Raw genomic sequence first — 20,889 nt, 5'->3', positions numbered from 1 at the left:
GGTCTGTATTGATAGGAACAAAAGTGCCGTAAAGAAGTGTGTGTTTTGGGTGTCGGGCTACGGCTGATCCCTGTGTGAATGAGGTGACCTTTCTGTCGTTGGTTCTGTGATATCCACAGAGTATGCACAACCACTTGTGGGAGGAATTGTTGGCACCCTTCATCAGAGATCCACCTTTAAACCAGAAGAAGGGAAAGAAGCAAGTTATGCTGACCTAGATCCTTACAACTCCCCGGTCCAAGAAGTCTACCATGCTTATGCCGAACCACTGCCGATTACCGGGCCCGAATATGCAACCCCAATCATCATGGATATGTCCGGGCACCCCCCAGCCTCAGTTGGTCTTCCCTCAACGTCCACTTTCAAAGCTACAGGGAACCAGCCTCCCCCTGTGGTGGGAGCCTACAACACTCTTCTCTCCAGGACCGACAGCTGCTCGTCCGCCCGCGCCCAGTATGACACCCCAAAAGGTGGGAAACCAGGTGCCAGTGCCCCAGGCGAACTGGTGTACCAGGTGCCACACAGCACACAGGAGGCTTCGGGGGCCGGGGGGGATGGTGAATGTGATGGTTTTCAAGAAACTCTTTGAAGGGGATGCTGCTTGTTATAAAGCATGGTTGTAAAGCACATGGCCTTTCTTGTGTGTTAGTGGTAGTAATGTAGAGAATGTATTACCTGTCTGTCACAGCTGTGGTTGGGGAAGATGTGAGGACCGAGGTACAGGGAACTGCTAATCTTGCCATCTTGCTTTAAGAGCGTCACTGTGGCAGTGACGGCTTGCCTGTTAAATTTCAAACATCCTGTTTGTTACTACTGTAAAACACGATTTTTTAATACAGAAAAAAGCTCCCTACTATGCACTTCAAAGAAATTAAAAATCACTGAGTATTTATTACCGATGCTGCAGGTACATTGATGAACTCGAGGTGGCTCTGTACGCCTGACTGGCAATAACGCGTGGTACTGTTCTTGAAATGTCTGATGGCTTGAAATGTTGCTCTTTGTGAAAGGTGGGTACTATCATGAGTTCTTTCTCTTCTATTCCTATATTCCTTATGGATTTTTTTCAAAAATTAGTGATAGAATCATCGTTTTGGTTGTAGTCATACACTTATCTGTCTTTCCTTAGGAAGGTCTATAGTGGGAAACTGACTTGTGAAGGGTGGGGTCATTGATTTTTCACTTTTTGACACTCTGAAGAGCTTTCACACTTCATGGTACATGACCTGGTTTCATCCCTGCTTGTTCTGTCTGGGGCCAGCCCCGTTCTTGTGTTTATAAACTGTTTTGAATTTTTTTTTAGTGAGTGATGCTTGCTTCATCAGCCTCATGAATCCTGTAATTGTAAAAAGCTCTAACAGAGATTCTCTCCCTGCCCCCAAATTTATTTGCAACGGGATTGGTCCTAGGCGAGTTGGAGGGCATCTGAGTGAACACTGTAGACAGGAGTCCTTATGTTTACCACAGCAAAAGGCTTAGAATCATTCCTCAGAAGTCATATAAATTACCCTAAAAAAAACACAAGAAAACAAAAAACGGATTTGCCCTCTTTCATTTAATATATAGAGATGTTTCTCTGAATCTGAAGTTATTTTTGGTCAAAAAGTATTTCTAATTATCCACAGTAAAATACTGAAAGAAGTAGAAGCCAGCATGAATTCCTCAGCTCTGTGTGAGTGTGCCCGCTCTGTGTCGTAGGAGTTGTGACAGTCCTTTACCGCATGCCTGTGGAACAGATGTTCTAGCATCCTAGCAGGTGAATATTGACGTCTGTTTTTGATACTTCCAGGCAACTTCTTTGTCACCATTTGCCCAGAACTAGTTTTAGATGGGTGAAATAAAAATCATCTAATTTATTAGCCCATAGTGTAAGAATCTTTAAAAATCTTTGGCAAGATGAGAAGCTGGCCCTATGTTTAAAACATATAATCTCCCATCAGGTTCTAGCCATTTCTTGATTGTTTCCAGAATTTGCTAGATGTGAGAAAAGACAGTGTTCATTTTGCTCGCTTCCAGGTATATCAGTATTTTAAAGTATTGCTTCAAAAACAGAATTATTTCTGCAGCCTCTCTGCCGTATAGTATTATTTTTGTTGGTGTTACCTTCATTTGCTTTTGCTTTTCCAGACAAACTTTAAGGCATAATTTTATTCATTGAAAAAATATATTGTTTCCAAACATTTGAAACAAAAAGCACAGATGTTGAACTTTATTAAGACATGAATGTGTAAAGCACATTTATTAATGCAGTCATCCCCTTTCAGGTGGGAAGAGAGTAAACCAATTTATTTTTTTATTTATCGTCAGTACACAGTGAATATACTTCTCCAATCACATGCCTGTTTGAGAAGCTTTAAGAGAAATGATCCCATTTTCCCAAAGATGCTTGTTTTTATTTAATTTTGTGCACCTGATTTTCCCATGGAACTTTTTTTGAGAGGCAAATGTTTTCTTCGTAAATGATGCATGATTTTGCCACTGTGCGGTCCTTGAACTACCAGTGATTTTTACAAAATAGTTTTTATTGCTTTTGTATATTTTACTTTCCAAATGAAGAGCTGAGCCTGATACAAAGGGTTATTCTGGTTTTGTACTTTTAGTTCATTTGTTTTCATATTAGAGTTTTGTTTTGGGTTTTAACTACATTTATATGTCTGATGCAGCTGTGGAGACAATCAACTGAAAATGTGAAAGTAACTTTTTTTTTTCGTTACTAAATTCCCTTGAATTTTTATTCTTTGCTTGAAACATGTTAAAGACTTAAGTCACTCTGGTTTATTGGATTTTTTTTCCTGTTAACACAATGATAAAAATCGAATCAGACAGTGGTACAGCAAGTGTGGCCCCTGCAGGTTTTCATAAAGTCACACCAACTTCACTGTTACATGATCTTAGGAACCAGCACAGTTAAAGATATTGTGAATGCTGATTTATATTTTATTAAAAGCTATAACACTAAATAGATCCTATTGTATGTGCAGGGTCTAGCCCAGTTATTTAAATTCATGTTTCACTATTTGCACTTTGCATTGAACAATGGGTTTATCCGCTGATGAAATGGTTTGTGTAGAGAATTTATACAGCAGTTGAAACTATGGTGTCATGTGCACTCTTGTCCTCCCCTGCCCCAGTAGAAAATGCACTCATCTAAAATTCTGTGGAAGGTGAGAAAGCTTGAACTTCTTTGCCTTGGCCCCACATTGACACCTGGAGAGCGTAAGGGCTATGGAAACACCAGGTCAGAGGACAGAACTAAGATTGTGGGACAGAAACTTTTCAAACCCTTTTAAGAGAAATCTGTTAAGCTCTACCTTTAAAAAAAAAAACTGCCTTTTAGCTCTGCTTTTCTGTTCTGAACTTGAAGTCCCTAAACTGCAAAATCTAGTAAGTGTTGGATGGTTATTAAAATACTTTTTAGTTCAACTGTGGCACCAATTATTTACTCCAATTTGTGACTAGTTTTTTTGTTTGTTTTTGTTTTTTTGGCACTGGGAAAGGTGGAAACAAAACATTGAAATACATATTGGAAATAAAAATGGTTTGAGGGTCAGTGATATTCTCCCAGAATGTACTTTTCTTACCTCGGCATGTACTGTAGTCACTCAATATTTGTATATGTTGCTAGAATTTAGATTGTATAAATAGTGAGATCTTAATATGTTCGTGTGTTTTTAATAAATTGTACATATGTGTCTTGCTGAGAATTTCCTTTGGCTTATATGAAACCACGTTGAAGTTTGTAGCCTTTTCTCATACTACACAAAATGCCAGATTCCTCAGTTTTAGCATCGCTCAGAAATTATACTGCCATTATTCTAGACCTTACAGTAACATTTGAAAATGCTACCAGTGGTTTTTTACTTTTACTCCAGCCCGGACCATCCGTTTTTGAAGCCTAAATTAGTTCACAAACTGCATTTTGTGTGGTAAACTCTGGCTGTGTGGTAGGAGGGAAAGGTCACGCGAACACCCATCTTTTCCACCTCAGAGTTATTAGAGGAATCCAGTGAAACCATGGTACTGTGCAAGCATGCTCGTGCTAACAGAACACAGTCCGTATTTAATGTCCAGATCTGGCTTAAATCAACCCGGAGTTTCCTCCCCCCTTATACTGCGTTTGACATACTCTTTAGAGAGGCAGGTTGGTTTCCGGTAATACCAGCCATGTCTCCCAATGATAATTATTGTTCAAAAGATTAACAATTCTTTCAACTCTTACCTCTTCTGAGAACTTTTAATTCCATCCCTCTTGTAATTCTCTTCTCTTCCTTTTTCCCCTCCCCGTAGCCCTTGGCTGTATTAAATGAGAAGGGTCACTAGCTCACATTTGTTCGAAAGGTTGGTTTTGACTTGTTTGCATCCAGTAGGACTCTTCTCTGATGCACCCTAGGCAGCCAGGTAAGCCTTCCCTTTGAAGAATTGACATTGTTCATGAAATTCCCATTTAAATCCAAAAAACAGCTTGTTTAGTCTCAAGGATTTATCTTCATTTTTCCTAATTCAAATAAATAGTAAACTTTCAAATTTTAATATATTAAGCCAGGCAGAAAATTTAAGAATGGTCTCCTTGAGCTTGCCTAGCTCAGCTACTTTGTATGACCTTTAAAATAATGCAGTCACCAGGCTTTAGTAATTGCATTCTTAGATTATTTACTTGTCCAGAATTTCATGTTTAGCCTATTTCCTTCACCTTAAAAACACCACCTTCCTTCTACCCGATTACTCATTATAATCATGGTTCACTTAATTGCAAGACAAAAAAAGCTTAATGAAAACAGTATGATCTTAGATTTCCATAACCATACCTACTGTTATGTTCAGGGCTGCTTTAAGATTCAAATCTGTTTCCTCAGCTACAACAAAAAGGAACAATCATCTAGCTACATGCCTAAAGTGGTTCCAGTTTGCCACATCAAGGCACAAACACATGGCCATTCCCCACCAATTTACAGTAGCCAAATGTTGTGTTCAAAACTTGTGGTCAACTAAAGCCCCTTATTAGGAAGTCACATCCTCTCAAAAGTCTAAGATGAACTAATTATAAAAAGATGTTTAAAAACACTTCGGAAAACTAACTTGTTTTAAAAACAATGCAATCAAAACTTCTTTCCCTGATATCTTAACTAAGCATATCTTGGTTTTTATAAATTAAATATATTCACAAAAATTAAGCTGGTGGTTATGAATCACCAGGCAGTAAAAGACTTAATATACACAATTTTTTGACAAGTGCATCCAACATATTTAAAAATAAACTAAAAATTGCCGTATAAAAATAAAACTAATACTGTTAGCATCGTCTTCTGAGTCTGTAGAGTCAATCTTCAGTCAAGTTGATTACAAAGTTTTTTTCTATAATGTCCTTCAAAAAGAGCTGCTCCGCTGTCACATTGTGATACGCATTCTAGAGAAGAAAAGGAAAAAATCATCTATCCCAGTCTCAAAACATTAACAGCAACAATGGGATACACTGTATCTAAAAAGCTTCTGAATAAAAAACTCAAGTCACAAGTATACAGGTAGACTTTAAACTTCTGTTACCTTTTTCTTTGCTCATTCTTTTGCCAGTGTTCCCTAAATTTAGCCTGCTGTTTCCCCTTAAATCCTCACATAAGAGCACCCCTTCGTATCATTCCCCCCATCTCCTAAATCAGGATATAAAACTAGAGACCAAAATTTTAAGTCAAAATGGGTTGATCACTTTAATAAAAACAGCACCTGAAATTCATAATAGAAATCAGCCTAAAGAAGCAATTGTAAAGCATGGCAAAGATCAGATTTTTTAAAAATAATTCTGTTCTATTGATGGATATCCTAATTTTCCTCAGGAAATTGTTTCAATGTTCTGTTATTTAGATGGCGAGAAATCCCACAAGTGCTAAAAGATTAGGGCTGAGGAGAAATGATCCTGAAGTCTGTCGCAAGCACCCAACACTTGAACTACTCAAGTGTTTGTCTCACAAGGGGTAGGAGATGAAGTAATATATGAAGGTCTGACCTGAATAATACCACTTCTTTGGCTTATGGTAGTGTTTGGGGATGATGACCTAAGGGGACTGATTACATAGGATATATCCCTACTTTACAGCAAATCATTCATATTTCCATATTAAAAATGTACAGATAACATTTTAGTCCTATCATTTGTGATATACCACTAACCTCAGACAACTCCTTCCCATTCAGTTAAGTCTTAAAGATCCTATCGACCACCACTGATCTCTAATTCAAGAGAAGCATGATCTACTATAAACGTTTGCAACCTTTTTGACCATGAATATTCCCTCATGGAGTGAAAATGTTACAGACCTCCCCCTCTGCTTAACTAAAAAAAATCCGTTGAAAAGCACAGCAAAAAGTTATATCATCTTCCCAACTCCAAATTTACCTTCATCTTTACCGTGTTTTCAGTGCTCAATCCTCTTACGTGGATGAGTGTCCCTGTTCCATGGCAATGCTTTTAAGTGAGTTTGAGATTGTTATCAACAGCAAGTTGCCTACATGCATATCTAAATAGTGCAAACATGATCTAAGATAAGGCTTGGTGTCTAGAGGGGTTTGATGCTACTTGATAATAACTATGTCCTATTCCCAAGGGTCTGAGGCCCACAAATTGGAACTGCCTGGATTTGAGTCCCAGTTTCAGTCTTTGGTAGCTCTTGGGTAGGGTTAAGCAGCTCTCAAACTCTCAAAACCTGTTCCTTCAGTAAAAACGATAGAAAAGAAGAGAGAGGCTTTGCAACTGTAAAGATCAGAGATTATACCCAAGTGTGTATGTATATATTACCTTATTCATCAAAGACATGGTGGCATTCCCATAATAGTGCAAAGGACTCTTGAGGTCAGAAAAGTTGTATTTAAAACCAGCAAGGTGAACTTCATGACATATGTGAAAGGCCAGCGTGATGGCAATAATTCCTGTTGTTGGGTGTTTGGGTTTCTGGGGAAGGAAATGAAAGCTTTTTTAAAACTCAAACAAGATACTGGTTTCTAAAGCATAATTGGGTGACCTCATCTTATAAAACCGGGACTTCTGAACAGGTCATCAGGTGAGAAATACCTAAGTTAAAACCTCATCATGTCTAAGGCCCAAGCCCCGGTTAATTTCCTAACTCTGAAAAGCATATAAATGTGACTGAAATCTTAGAAAATCTTTCAAATAAAACTTAACTGCCGCATTAGCCCAGAGGACAAATATCAAACGAAGAAACACTGAGGCGCAGGGAAAAGGATGCTGCTGCCTCATTTTATAATAAAACATGCTGAGTCAGGCTTCCCGTGCAAACAGCAGAGCCTGCAAATTTTGAATCCGTACACGAAACGTAAAGACAGGTTAATTCACTAATGGATGGTAAGAGGCTTCACAAAGGCCTTAAAATAGATCTCTTTTACCATCCTAATAACTTAACCAGCTCTAGGGAAAGACTAATCAATTAACTTCAGTGGCAAATAGTAAGATTCTGACTTCTATAGAAAATAAAAATTCCAGATGTATACAGAGTAATGTCACAGTCTCCACTGGATCATTATCAATTTAAAAACCAAAAAGGAAAGAAACCAAGCATCCCTTTCACATATACATATCTCCTGAAAATGCAGTAACAGATGATTGACAGGAGGATCTTCATTCAGTTTTAATTCTCACCGGGATGGCCTCCAAAGGCAAAAACAAAATACATCTTAAACTTTTTAACACAGCCATCTAAGGAGATTTCCTTTCATTAAGGTAAGACTTACAGATTCCATGGAAATAACACAATATGATTTTGAGAAGGAGAATAAAAATCCAAGCAGCACAATAATATCAAATAAACTTCAGGAGGCAAGCTCATCTGAAAACTGCCTTTTGCATAAGCTTTTCTTTACCCCATGCCCTACTGTGAATACCATAAGCCTTCACCATCTGCCAGAAAGGGAAATTAGTGGTTGGGTTAAAAACCTGGGAGTCATTCAACCTCATTGATCCCATCACTTTTTCCCTCTTCTGTCCCTCCCCTTCATGTCCTCCACTTCCTTTCTTCATTCCTTAAAGGACTTCATCCATCAGTATAATCCTTCCATTTTCTGCACCTCTCACCCACAGAAATAGATCATCACCTGACAGAATCTTAACCCTGGCTCAACCCACACCCAAGCAGCAGAACAAGCCAAGAGAAGACAACATACGTGCCCGGGTACACATTCATGGCCAAAGTCTCAAGTGGGTGTTCAGTATTCCCCTAGTAAATTTCCATTCCTACTCTCCAAGAGGACAGTTTTATACCTTTATATCCAACAGCCTCAGCCTCCGTCCCACTTCAAACTGCCCATTTAATCCTTATTTCACTAACAGAAACCGAGAAGAGCTATACCAGCTTCCCAACTCCCGATCTACCTTCATCTTGACCTGTACTTCCAGCGCTCACTCTTACATGGATGCCATGTCCCTGTCCCTACCTATGGCCAACCTCTCCCCTCAGGCACTCTTTCCATCTCTTCTCTCTCACCAGATCGGATTCTGACAATGACCCACTGCTCTCCTCATCATTTTCTTCTGTCGAATCGTTCTCTTCGTCATATAAACGTGGCATCTGTCTTTAAAACACAACCACGCAAGCAACCTTCCTTGATCCCATGTCTTTCAACCATTTCTCTGCCCTCTTTTCTAACAAAACTCCATTAAAAATTTGCCTCCACTTGCTCATGTCCCATGTTCTTTTTAACCTAATTCAAGCAGGCTTTTTTTTGTTTGTTTCCTTATCCACATCATCAATATGACTTCACATTTCCAGAACCAGGCTTTATTCTTTGTGCGCAAAATTTGGATAGCATCCCACATAACAGACCTCTCTGAAATACTGCTGTGTCCTCAATTTGGCTTCTGGGATGCCATGTTCTACTGGAATTTTAATCTAGCTACAACTAGTTTTAGCATCATCTCTAAGATCAGGGTCTTCCTATTCTTTTGGAGATACTACCTAAAGCAAAAAACAAAGGTTGTATCTGATCTTACCTAACTTAGGAAATAAATTCAACATTCAGAAGCTGTTTTTTCCCCTCAAAATTACTAAGAAATTACTAAGAAGTTGGCCTTTCCTCTCAAAATTACTAAGAAATAAGGCTTAAATTTAAAACATTTATGCTTTTTGACTTGGGAATTCCTCTTCTAGGAGTCTATCCTACAGAAATCATACAAGTGGGCTGAAAAGCCCTATAATCAATCACATGCATTTCTAGGTAATTTAGAGAGGAAAAAAGCTGGATACAAACAGAAAGGTCTATAAATAGGGGAATAGCTAAATGGAGAGGGGAAATGGCAGAAAATATGTATATATATAAATACACTTGATGTATATATATTCTAAGTTGTTTCATTATAAGCATTAGAATCTAATTATTCTAAAGTTTAGAACTTTTTTATCATACCAAAAAAAAAGACCAAAAAAAAAAAAAAGATACATGATGTGTGTTTATTTCGTTGGATTTTCCCTGATTACTAAAAAGGGAAACCTCATTTCAGCTGAGCTCTTAATGTCACACAGTTTCTCAAGCTTCAAATGAAAAACCTATCCGTGCCACTGGGTCCAGAGGATACTGTCTTCTAGGGAATGTAAACAAAAGGGCTACAAGAGTCAAAGTCGGTGAGACTCCTTTTAATTAAAAAATTTGGAGTTTCAGCAATATCTCCTCTATGACCTTAGAAATATTTCTGAACTACCCTGCCTTTCCTCACCTTTCCTCCGGCTTTCCTGTGATATTTTTATCAGAGTGCTTGAGACAGTTCTTATTAGCCTCAGTAGCCATGCGCTTGTCCAGAAGCCATCTGGCTGCTCTGAGCAGAGACTGCCCAGCCGCGCCCCCACCCCGCCGCCCCCTCCTCATTGCAGAACACTGAAGACGAGGTTATGAGAAATGAGTCTCTGGGGCATGCAGGAGGAGACCCCAGAAGGGCTCCACAAGGGCAGAAAAAAATACTCCACCTAAGGTTCTTTCCTTCCTTGCAATCTGAAAAACATAAACATAATACCCACAGATACCTGATTTCACTACCTCGGATGTGGCCTTCAGAAGCCACCTTGTGAGTCATGGTTCTCATCCTTTCTGAGAAACCTAGGATCTCTCCACCCTACCCTAGCCAGATCTTTAGTTTGGAACTGTGCGAAGAAAAATACGTACCTGATTTTTGGGAAATACTTTTGGGAAGTGAAGCAGTTCATAAGCTGCCATTCTGATAATGAAAGGATCTAATATTCTGATTTGATAAGGTTTGTAGACCAAGTTTAAGGCTGGTTTCTTCCAAAAACCATTAGTGTTCTGAAATAAAAAAAAAAAAAACAAACACAGAAAATAGAACATTGTGGTTGTCTTTTTTTAACGAAAAAAATGAAAATTTTTTTAATAAAAAAAAAACTGAAGGTAGTCAGAAGGCAGATCAATGTTGCCAACTTACTATTTTGCCACCCGTCAGCAGTTCCCACAGCCACTTTAAATCAAGCGGCTTAAAAGCAGTGAGAACCGCCGTAGTATTAGGATCATTGTGATTGGGATCTGAAAAAACAGATTCTGGATAAAAAAGTCGGAAGGTTGTCCTTCTCCCAACTTCCTCTTCATGTCCTAAAACAGGACCATTATTCATTCTGTGGGGAGTAAAACACACAAAATATGTAGACCAAGTGTAGTATGAGCCAATTCCATCCCAAGTTTCAGAGCTTTCAGAGCAGGACAGACAGCTGCGGCCACAGGCCCAGTGCGTAAAGCTACAGGGCAATGGATTTTTTTTTTTTTTAATGCATAACAGCCAAGGAAATAATTTCCTTTCATGAAACGGCTGCTTGATCAAAGGCAGGAATGTTCATCTGGATTTGAACATTAATTGTGGGGCCACTGATAATTCAGTCCTACCTCCAGGAAAATCGAAGACTCAATAAAACAAAATTAGAACATAGTACCAAAGACTACTAGAGTTAAGAGAGACCTTGGAGGACATCCAGAGAAAACCCCTTGGATAAAGGCCCTGCAGTCCAGAGAGAGAAAGTTACTTGCCCAAGTTTACACAGTCATGTAGCACATGGACTGACAAACAAGAATCACTCTGAAGGTGATCTGAAGACCCATCAAAATTGTTGAGCTCTGTAATAAAGTGATAATATAAAATTGCCGTATACCCATGCACAACCAAATAAATGTTATTGCTAGAGTGAACTAAAGAACCACAAAGGATCTACCATTGGGTTCGCGTATGCTCAGTGCCAAAGTTAGATATGCACTATTTACACATACATTATGAAGGCATGCTATTAAAAGGAATGCTTTGTTTCCAAAACAGTGTCCCCCTGGGAGGATAAATACTGTTTCACCCTTTGCTACTGACTCCATGTAACCTGAGACAGTCTTAACACTTTCAATGACTTTCATAAATGTTGTACCCGTGGCATTCTCCCACAAGGGTTTGCTGTGGTGCTGGATGATCAAATGTTTAGACAACTATAGGTAAGGAAATTCGTGTTTCAAAAATTGTCATGTGGATAAAATTTCACAGCTTCCTCAAAGTGGATAGTGAACAGAAAATAAGGTGACCTCACTATGCAGAAGCTCTTGGCAGCTTGTAACCCAGCAAAACCCCCAAGGACTGCCAGGTCATCCTAACGCACTGCCCCACTCTTGAAAAGACTATTCATAGCCATTCCCAACACACACAACACAGGATGACCTTACTTCAACCTTTCAATGAGAAAATAGAGCTAGAAATGTCCTCATTTTCCCTCCACTCCATCTGTGGGACTCTTGGTAGCCATAACTACAATCCCAGTTTTCCTTTCCATTACAGAGGACCAACCACACTTGCACTCTGGAAGCCCATCCCATCTTGCTACCACACCAATCTCTTTGTTCATTTCCATCAGTTTACCAACATGCTCTAGAATCTCCTCTCTTTATAAAAGGAACAAAACAAAAAACAAGCCTCCTTTGGTTCCATAACTATCTCCAGCTACCATCTCATTTCTCAACTTCACAGCAGAACTTCTCAAGAGAATTGCCTACACTGGTTTCTCATTTTCCCACCTGTCATTCTCTCCTCAAACCACTCTGGTTGGGCCACTCCCCATATCATGTCTCCAAGTCTGCTTTTGTCAAGAGTGTGAGTGAGCTTCAGGTTGCCAGTCCAGTGGTGAACTCTGTCCTTATCTTGCATGACCTCTCACTAGCTGGTCATGGGTGACCCATTCTCCTCTCCTTTAAAACACTTCCTACCTCACTGGTGGATCCTCTTCCATCTCTTTTACTCTTTTTTTTTCTTTTTTGCTCAACCTCCAAGTATAGAGTATCTAAAGACTCAGTCCTAAGCCCTCTTCTGTGTTTCTCCCTGGGAAATCTTGCCCAGACCATGGTTTAAACATAGCTTACAGGTTGTTTACCATCAAGCCTTTAACCTGTTTAACCAAATGCCTACTTGACTTCCATTGCAAATCTAGTAAGCATCTCAAATCTAACATGTTCCCACAGAAATCTTGATTCTCCTCTAAACATCTTCCTACCCTAAGTCTTCCCCCAGCTCAATATTGGTACCTCTATCCAGGCAATCTCTCAAGCTGAAAACCCAGGAGGAGGTATGTGGTTCCTTTATTCCCATCTCTCCTCACACCTAACACATCAACAAATCCTGATAACCCTACCTCTAAAACATGTCTCAGTCTATCCACTTACGTCCTTCTCTGTCATGACAATCCTGTTCCAAGCCACCACCATCTGCCTGAATATAGCCACCTGACTGGCCTCTTTATTTCTACCCTTGTCCCTCATATCCCACTGTCCATGCCACAGCCAAGGTATTTTAAAAACATAGCCAGATCAGATTGCTCTCTCGCTTAAAAATCTTCAGAAGTTTCCTGTTGTACTTAAAGTAAAATCCCAGTTCTAATCTCAGTTTACACAGTCCTATACAATCTGCCCCTTGCTTTCCTCTTTGGCTTCCGACTGTACCACTCTCCCTGAGCCTGCTGCCCGACTCCCTCACTGGTTTTCTTGCTACTCTTCTCAAACCCAGGATCATGTCCTCCCCAGGACCTGCACTAAACATTCTTTCTGCCTGGATTGCTCTTCCCTAGTCTTCACATGGCCGGTACTATAATGGTCACGTAGGTCTGTCTTAGAAGTCTTCTCCTCAAAGTGGTCATCCATTCTAAAGTAGCTATTCAATCACTGGCTGTCACATATGTTTTAACTGTTTGTATGGCATTTATTATTGTATTTCCTTATTTATTTAATTACTGTTTTCTTCCCTTCATCACAATGTAAGCTCCACGGGGAGCTTATTCTCATTCACTGCTATATGCCCTGGAGCTGGAACTGTATTAAGGAGACTTCACAAATCTTTGCTAAGTGAATGACCTGAAAATTTAGGCCTACTCTAGTCGACGACTGAGAGCCCGGCTGTGTTAATGTACTTAAATATATCTAAGCAACTCATCTTCCTTTTAAACACAGTCATACTAAAATAGAAAATCATATTCCTTTGAAACAATTCCAGGTTAGCAAATAGGAAATATATTTACCTTATTATTACATCATAGGAGTCAATTTTTTCTCCTAATGTCTTATTCTTCAAAACTCCTCCATTACCAACCACCACGCACTTTTTACATGGCACACTGTTGGGCAAACAGACAAGTGAGAGGTTGAGACATCTTTCACATAACTGGGTGATTCCAAGAATTTGTTCATACTTTCCAGAACCCAGTGCCAAATTTCACTTGTTGCACAAGTAGAAAAAGAACCAACAGTTGACTTACGGGTCTAGGGATATATTAGAAAGATACAGGATTCAAGAAATAGCATTCCATAGGAAGTATATGATTGTTAGCAACTAACAGGTGCTTATGAGTCCATACACATTCCCTCATTTGATTCTCATAACCATCTGCTGAGATAGGTAAGCCTGATATTTCCATTTTACAAATGAAGAAGGCGTTCACATTTCAAAGTCATACTCCCAAGAAGCAGAATCAGGATTTGCATCCAGACCCTTGAAGGACAAAAACACCACTTGGCCTACAATTCTGCATGTTAATATTGATACAAGTGTGTTTACATGACATAGCTATACATTTTTTCCCCAGCGTTTCTCACTCCCTGAGAATCCTGATTCTAGCTCTGGGTCATTGCTGCATCTTATTGATGTGGAGACAGTTTGGAATCTGGTAGGGAAGGTGTATCTTTCCTGGACCTGCCCACGAGCACTTCAATTCCCCCAACATGTACTGTTTCTTGGAGCTTAACCAATATAAACTAAAAGTTCATGCTGTGTTCCTAGCAGAGAGCTTTCAAGTAGATGATGAAGTGGGACTTCCTGTTGCTGGCTGGGATCAGCCTAGAATCATGCACTGTGTACCATCAGCTCTCAGCAAACCCAACCTGGCCTATCTATCTCCAGGCTCTCACCGCCTCCCAGGCAGGCCTTGACAAATGACAATACAGATCACATCCTTCTCCTTTAGGAGACAAGACTACAGAGGGGAAGCCTGTTGAGACTGTCCTTCCAAGGCCTTCATGACATGAAAGTATAAAGAAAAAAACCGTTTCTCTAAAAACCATGAAATAAAGCAGACCAGATGAACTCTAGACCTTAAGGCTCTTAGGAAATTAATGAGTAGCAAAATCACACAAATACTGTAGAACATGTAAACTTAGAGGGGCGCCTGGTTGGCCCAATTGGAAGAGCATGTGGCTCTTGACTTTAGGCCATGAGTTCAAGCCCCACATTGGGTGTAGAGATTACTTAAATAAATAAACAAATAATCGTAGGGAATGCAAGAATACAGGAATAATTAAAAAGAGCCAAGCATTGGCCCTGTCAGGTTAAGAAGAGACAATATACACATTGTATGCATAGAAGCATAAGTTGACCTTTCCTCATTAGAATTTGTTTAGCTCACCTATTTGGTAAGTTTTTAATACTGGAAAACACTTTTTTACACATTTTAATTTGGGGCTTTTAGCTCCCCACTTAACAAGTCATGTCAAAATCAGTGTCTACTTTGTTACAAAAACAAGAAGATCCAGAGTGTCACAGGTGTCAGAGACTGGGTTGGGGGGACACTGTCCAGTATTGATGGATGATGTACCATCCTTGATGATGTACCCCCCAAAACTTGATGATGTACCCCCCAAAACTCCTATCATGGACAGATCACAATATGCTCTAAATTCCAGGAAGGCAACTTTCTCAGTGGTGCTCTGCTCTGTGACCTCTGTGACCAGGTGGCACGGAAAAGATGGGAACACTGGCGAACACATTCCAAACCCTTCCCTCTCTGGGTATGTTGTCACCAGACACATCTTATGAATACTCTCTAACAAGGGCAGTTCTCATCCACATAGCTTGTATGACTCTTCCTTCCAGAACCTTGGGGTCAGTTTAATGCAAATCAGAGGCTCAACCTCCTGAAGCTGGCTCCATCTCCCCGCGGAGCAAGGCTGTGGGCACTGGGGAGGGAGTGGCTGGGAATGGAGGATCAGAATAACAGCTCTGTTCCTACTGAACCTGCATGGAGCTGGGGGAGAAATAACCATCATTATGGCACCAGACTAACCTCCTCCCTTGTGACTGGAGGCCACTTCCTGTTCCCAGGGGCCCCAGGGGCTACAGCGTCTGTCCTGGCCTGGGATATCCAGCCTGACACCAGGCTGCCTGACCAACATCATCAAACATACCAGGCTAGATAGGAACTCACACCACCACTGTGTCTCCAGAGTTTCTAACCTGGAGCCCCAGCAAAGGACCCCATACCCACAAGCCTCATCTCTGAAGATGACCCAGAAAGAGGTAACTCAGCTCACTCCCAGACACAACCAGTTCCATAATCACTGCTCAGCAATAAACCCATAGGCTGAACCTTCATGCTTGCAGAAGCTTCCCCTCAGTGTTATTTTTATCAGACTAGATTACAGCTGGTCATCAAGCCCCAGATCACATGTGGCCGAGAGAGTATTGTGATAAGAGAAGCAATCATCTGTCATACGAATAGGTCACACTCCTGGTCCCCACTCAGGCTCAAGGTCCTGGGCCTCCCTCTCACAGATCCTACCAAGCCTTCCGGTCAAGGGCAAAGGGAGTTGAGGTTTAGAGGCAGATCTTTCCTATAAGAGCCCCGAGGATCAGCCACAGAGAGAAGGTCGTTCCTTGTATGTATGCAAGTTCTCCAGCCTCTTCCTGTTCATCGTCCCAGGAGGTTCAAGAACTTGGGGAAAATGGAAAGAAATCTTAGCTACTGCCTCACTCAAGGGGACTCCAATTCTAAAGACACTTTACAGCTGAAGGGTCACCACATTTTTAGAAATTTCACTATTTTCTTCTCTGTGAGCTTTGTAGGGGGCAGCTGGAGGGCAGGACCTTTGTCATAGAAAAAGTTCACCAATACCTCTGAAGAGAAATCTTGTCAGTGAATTTCACTTCTCCTCCTGGTAAGGGATATTGCAAAGACCCACACATTTTTCTGAGGATCATATATAATACTAGAAACTCTTTTAGGGGCATTGCTAGGACTACTCTTTGGCAATAGTATCTCATCTAGCGCTAGTACTCACAATGCCCCCATGAGTCCGGGAAACACACACTGGTACAGCTTTGCAGTCTGAACCACACACCTCACAACGCTCTCCCCAGCAGGGACCCACATATTACCAGAAATCTGAGTCATTATCTCCTTGGCTTCGTCCACCTTGTCTGGGCTCCTGGCTTCCCTTGCACCCTGAGGTGTGAAACAGTAACTTCCAGGGTCCTTTGGGTGACTGTATAACTTCACCATATTTAATTAATGCCACTTGCATGCACGAATAGTTACAGACAACTGTGAGTCCCTAGAGGGCAAGAGGAGTCTCATTTATATTACTGTACTCTCCAATCTAAAACCTCCTGATTCACAGGCTGTACACTTTAGAAATCGGTTTGATTGTTACATTAAGGGTGGTGATTGTTTTCTCTCCTACTGTGTCTGGAAAAGGAGGTATCTGTTCTTCCTTCCCCCACCCCAGAAACAGGTAGGGAAATGCACATGCCCCAAACTGCTCACCCAGAAAACAAAATCATTACAGAGTGCCTGAACCTGTTAATGGAAAATCTGGAAAAGTGCTGAAACAGTCATGGTGAGAGATTACATTTCCCCCACGTGAAAGGCAGGCTTCTAAGCCAGGAAAACCCAGAAGACTGACTACCTTATGCAGAGGTAAACATCAACACCATCAATGCGGAGAAAGTAAACACGAATCGCCCATTTCAAAGGACCTGTGACCTGTCTTCTGAATGCTTTCTGACATTCATTTTTCCCTTCAGCAGTATCACACACATTAAACTATATCACTCCATCTTCAGTGTAACAATCCATGCAGATCCCACTAGCCCTTTTCCCAACACGCATTACCCTGTGTGCCTGCTCGCAGAGCCCTGCTTTCATAAGCCTAATAGTTGGTCTGGAGGTGGCCCCATGACCCCACCTTGGGCAGAAAGATATCAGAGAAGTCTATTAGATGCTCCAGAAAGGATTTCACCCCCAGCAAGAACATGGTTCGAAAGTTCTCCTCCTGGCCAAAAATAGCGGGATGCCCGAGCTAGTGATGCAGACAGAGATCCTTTTAGAGCCTGGACTCTTTTTCATAAACAACTACTGAAGTCCAAATCTTTTTATTTTTAGGTTGTCTAAGGCCATGCTCCCGCCCTGGCTGGTTGCCAGTCTGACCCAGCTCTGCTGATATAATGGATCCTGCCTGGGTGAACAACGAGGCAGTTGTCACAAATCCCTGTCCATTTAGCAGGCAATGGACTTAGCACAGGGGTTTCAATTCGGTAAGATATTTATGTATGGTTACTCTATAACCCTCGATGCAGGACTCAAGCATTCTTCACAGAACCTGGCAGGCTTTCAGAAGGCAATGGTGGCAGGTGGGGGTGGAGAGCTGGTTCATGCATTTGAGTGGGAGCTGAGAGTTTGTGATTCAGGGATTCTGCTGCTCTGGTCAAGGGAGAATGTGTTCCCACTAAGGAGATGGCAGCATTCTGGGGACCTGGGTGCAGACCGGTACTCAGGAGCTACATGGACACCCAGAAAGGGCCTCGTAACATGGCACATATGAGTATCGCTTTTCTGTGATGCAATTTCCTTAAATATCCTCAGTCGTTAGTGAAGTGTGTCAAACATGGCCACCTCATGTGAACTGTGCTTTGGAGAATAAAGAGAGGAACCGGAGTCCTAAGAAATCCACAGCAGCAACACACAGAAAAGAAGACAAGAGAACCGGAGTTGCCACTCCGAACCATTGGTTTTAGGCACGGTTTCATGGTGCCTTCCAAACAAAGTGCCACAGAGGCTAAAAAGGAACCTAGAGGTCACCTCAAACACCCCACCTCTTTTTTTTTTTTTTTTAGATTTTATTTATTTGACAGAGAGAGAGATAGCGAGAGCAGGAACACAAGCAGGGGGAGTGGGAGAGGGAGAAGCAGGCTTCCCGCCGAGCAGGGAGCCCGATGTGGGACTCGATCCCGGGACGCCGGGATCATGACCTGAGCTGAAGGCAGACGCTTAACAACTGAGCCACCCAGGCGCCCCCCACCTCTTTTTTAAAAAGCATTTTATTTTTGGGGGTGCCTGGGTGGCTCAGTCGGTTAAGTGTCCGACTCTTGATTTCAGCTCAGGTCATGATCTCAGGGTTTTGAGATCGAGCCCCACATCTGTGGGCACACATGCTGGGCTTGGAAGCTGCTAAAGATTCTCTCTCCCTCTCCCTCTCTCCCCCCACCTCTCTCTAGTAAAAATAAAATAAAATAAAGAAGCATTTTATTTTTTTAATTGCAATATAATTCACAAGTCTTAAAATTCACCCTTTTAAATAAAATTCAGTAGGCTTTTGCATATTCACAAAGCTGTGCAGCAATCCCCACTACATAATTCTGACCCCACAACCAACAGCACTCTCTCTCCTTTTCCCTTCCCCACCCCCGCAACCACAAATCTACCTTCTGTCTCTATAGCTCTATCGATTCTGGCCCTTTCATACAGAAGGCATCATGCAGTAGTCGTACACAGTAAGGTGTTCTCTCGTATATAATAATATTTGTCTGTGGGATTTCATGACTGGCTTCTTTTGTTGAACATAGCGTTTTCAAGGTTCATCCACATTGTGGCATGAATCAGTACCCCATTCCTTTTTATGACTGAATAATATTCCTTTGTGTGGATACACATTTAATTTATCCATTCGGCAGCTGGACATTTGGGTTGTTTCCACTTCAGGGCTTTTCGGAATAATGCTCCTAGGAACATTCACATAGAAGAAGTTCGGTGGTCGTAGGTTTCAGTGTGGGCTTTCTACTTCAAAATAATTCTAGAGTCACATGAAGTTGCAAAACCAGTACTAAGAAGTCCTGGGTACTCTTTACCCCGTTCCCCTCGACCAGGCTTACACTGACTTAACAACTGTGCACTGGTTACACCAACTTAATGATTAACAATTAAAACCACCCTCGGCCTCATGTGCATATGTAGGTCCTTCGGTTCCTCTCTTTCCCGTGACACTAAGGTTCAGAAGCCTGGGAACTTTCCCAAGAACACAAAGCAGTTAATGCCTTTTTTCACAAGGGCTGACCCATCTATTTAAATGTTGCCTGACTACTTCCTTACCCCTCTCTCCACCTCCCTCCCCCACCGCCACCCCCAAAACCCTGTCTCTCAAGCTCTCCTTCCCTGGCCGGTTTACCATCACTCCTCTGCTGCCGAAGTCCTGACCTGAGAGCCCGTCTGAGTATTTCCATAAAAGGAGGAACATGAAAAAAAACATGGAAAGGGTTGCTCTAATTGCTTTAAAAAAAAAAAATGGTTTGCCTTTTTGAAACTAGCTAGAAGTGGTGGTTGCATAACTTTGTGAATGTACTAAATGCCACTGAATTGTTCACTTTAAAATGGTTCGTTTTTATGTAAATTTCACCTCAATTGAAAAAAGTGATTTGTCAACATTTGAGATTTTTTCTCTTTGCCACACTTGGGATCTGCTGGCTCAGAGCCAGAATCAGAGGCACTTTTACTATGCTTGATCTTCGGGTGAGAGACAGCAAAGAAAAATGTGTTTTCCTATAGTATCTATTCAGAGAAGATTCTTCAGAGATCATGTATCTTTAAGAGAAAAAAAGCCCTATTTAATATATATGTGTTTTCAATGAACTTACACATGTACCCTGGAGATGTTTTGGTTTAACCCTGCTAGAGTATTAAAGTTCATCTGGCTAAAAATGGTTTGAGGTTAAGGATAAAGGCATAAGCTATATTAAATAATGCACGAGATGGCCTGGAAATCCTAAAGAACATGTCCAAAAGAATTCACAATTCCAGAATTCTCTTGCCCCTATCTTCAGATGATGCTCAGTTCAAGACATTCAGTTGTGGGGTCTTGCTTGTCTTCTCTTTGCTTGTTCAAATGTGGAAGGAGGTACTGAGAACAGAAGTCTGCAGACCTCCATATCACCTTCCATATAACTTCTCCGGACGTCGGTTCTCTCACCTTTTAAATGAGGGAATTGGACTAGATCTCCACCCTTCCCGCCTCTGATCATCTCTCGGATTCACCACTTTGCTTCAGAGTCTGGCTCTCAGGCCACACAACACAGCAAGAGGAGGTAAGCTTAGGTAATCGGGACTCTTTACAAAACAGCACAGCACCCCAGGGTTTACCCCACTCCCACCTGCTGGGCCACTGCTCGGGAGAGAAACTCAAACAATACAAAGGAAAAAGTCCAAGATTTACACTAAAAATAAAAAGAGAAATTAAAAAAAAATAGAGTAATACACATGTCCCATTGCATGGTATCCTCTTTTCACAGAGAACAGAGAATCTCTGTCACAAAATTAGGGGGAAAGGCAATTTTCT

General features: G+C 41.2%; 2 protein-coding genes across 10 annotated transcripts in view; one reads left to right on the top strand and one right to left on the bottom strand.

Annotated features, from left to right (window-relative positions):
• The window catches only part of DCBLD2 (discoidin, CUB and LCCL domain containing 2), a 106,346-nt gene extending 87,980 nt beyond the window's left edge, over positions 1-18,366 (top strand). For 2 of the 3 annotated variants that reach the window (XM_032406396.1, XM_032406397.1), the window contains one exon: positions 120-3,423. In XM_032406396.1, coding sequence (XP_032262287.1) covers positions 120-589 — 470 coding nt within the window. In that variant the 3' untranslated portion in view covers positions 590-3,423. Of the gene's footprint in view, positions 1-119; positions 3,424-15,189 lie in introns of those variants that run through there. The other variant, XR_004299779.1, reaches the window with a different exon arrangement.
• Positions 2,195-20,889, bottom strand: part of ST3GAL6 (ST3 beta-galactoside alpha-2,3-sialyltransferase 6) — a 63,171-nt gene continuing 44,476 nt past the window's right edge. For all 7 annotated transcript variants that reach the window (XM_032406401.1, XM_032406399.1, XM_032406398.1 and 4 more), the window contains 5 exons: positions 13,533-13,628; positions 10,430-10,616; positions 10,156-10,293; positions 6,788-6,940; positions 2,195-5,404 (listed from right to left, as the gene is read on the bottom strand). In XM_032406401.1, the coding sequence (XP_032262292.1) occupies positions 5,318-5,404; positions 6,788-6,940; positions 10,156-10,293; positions 10,430-10,616; positions 13,533-13,628 (661 nt within the window). In that variant the 3' untranslated portion in view covers positions 2,195-5,317. The remainder of the gene's footprint in view (positions 5,405-6,787; positions 6,941-10,155; positions 10,294-10,429; positions 10,617-13,532; positions 13,629-20,889) is intronic.

The sequence above is a fragment of the Phoca vitulina genome, unplaced genomic scaffold (genome assembly GCF_004348235.1).
Source record: "Phoca vitulina isolate PV1807 unplaced genomic scaffold, GSC_HSeal_1.0 scaffold8, whole genome shotgun sequence".
In the NCBI taxonomy this organism is placed as follows: Eukaryota; Metazoa; Chordata; class Mammalia; order Carnivora; family Phocidae; genus Phoca; species Phoca vitulina.
The sequence above is the reverse complement of the archived record's forward strand: the minus strand, read 5'-3'. Positions and strand labels throughout refer to the sequence as shown.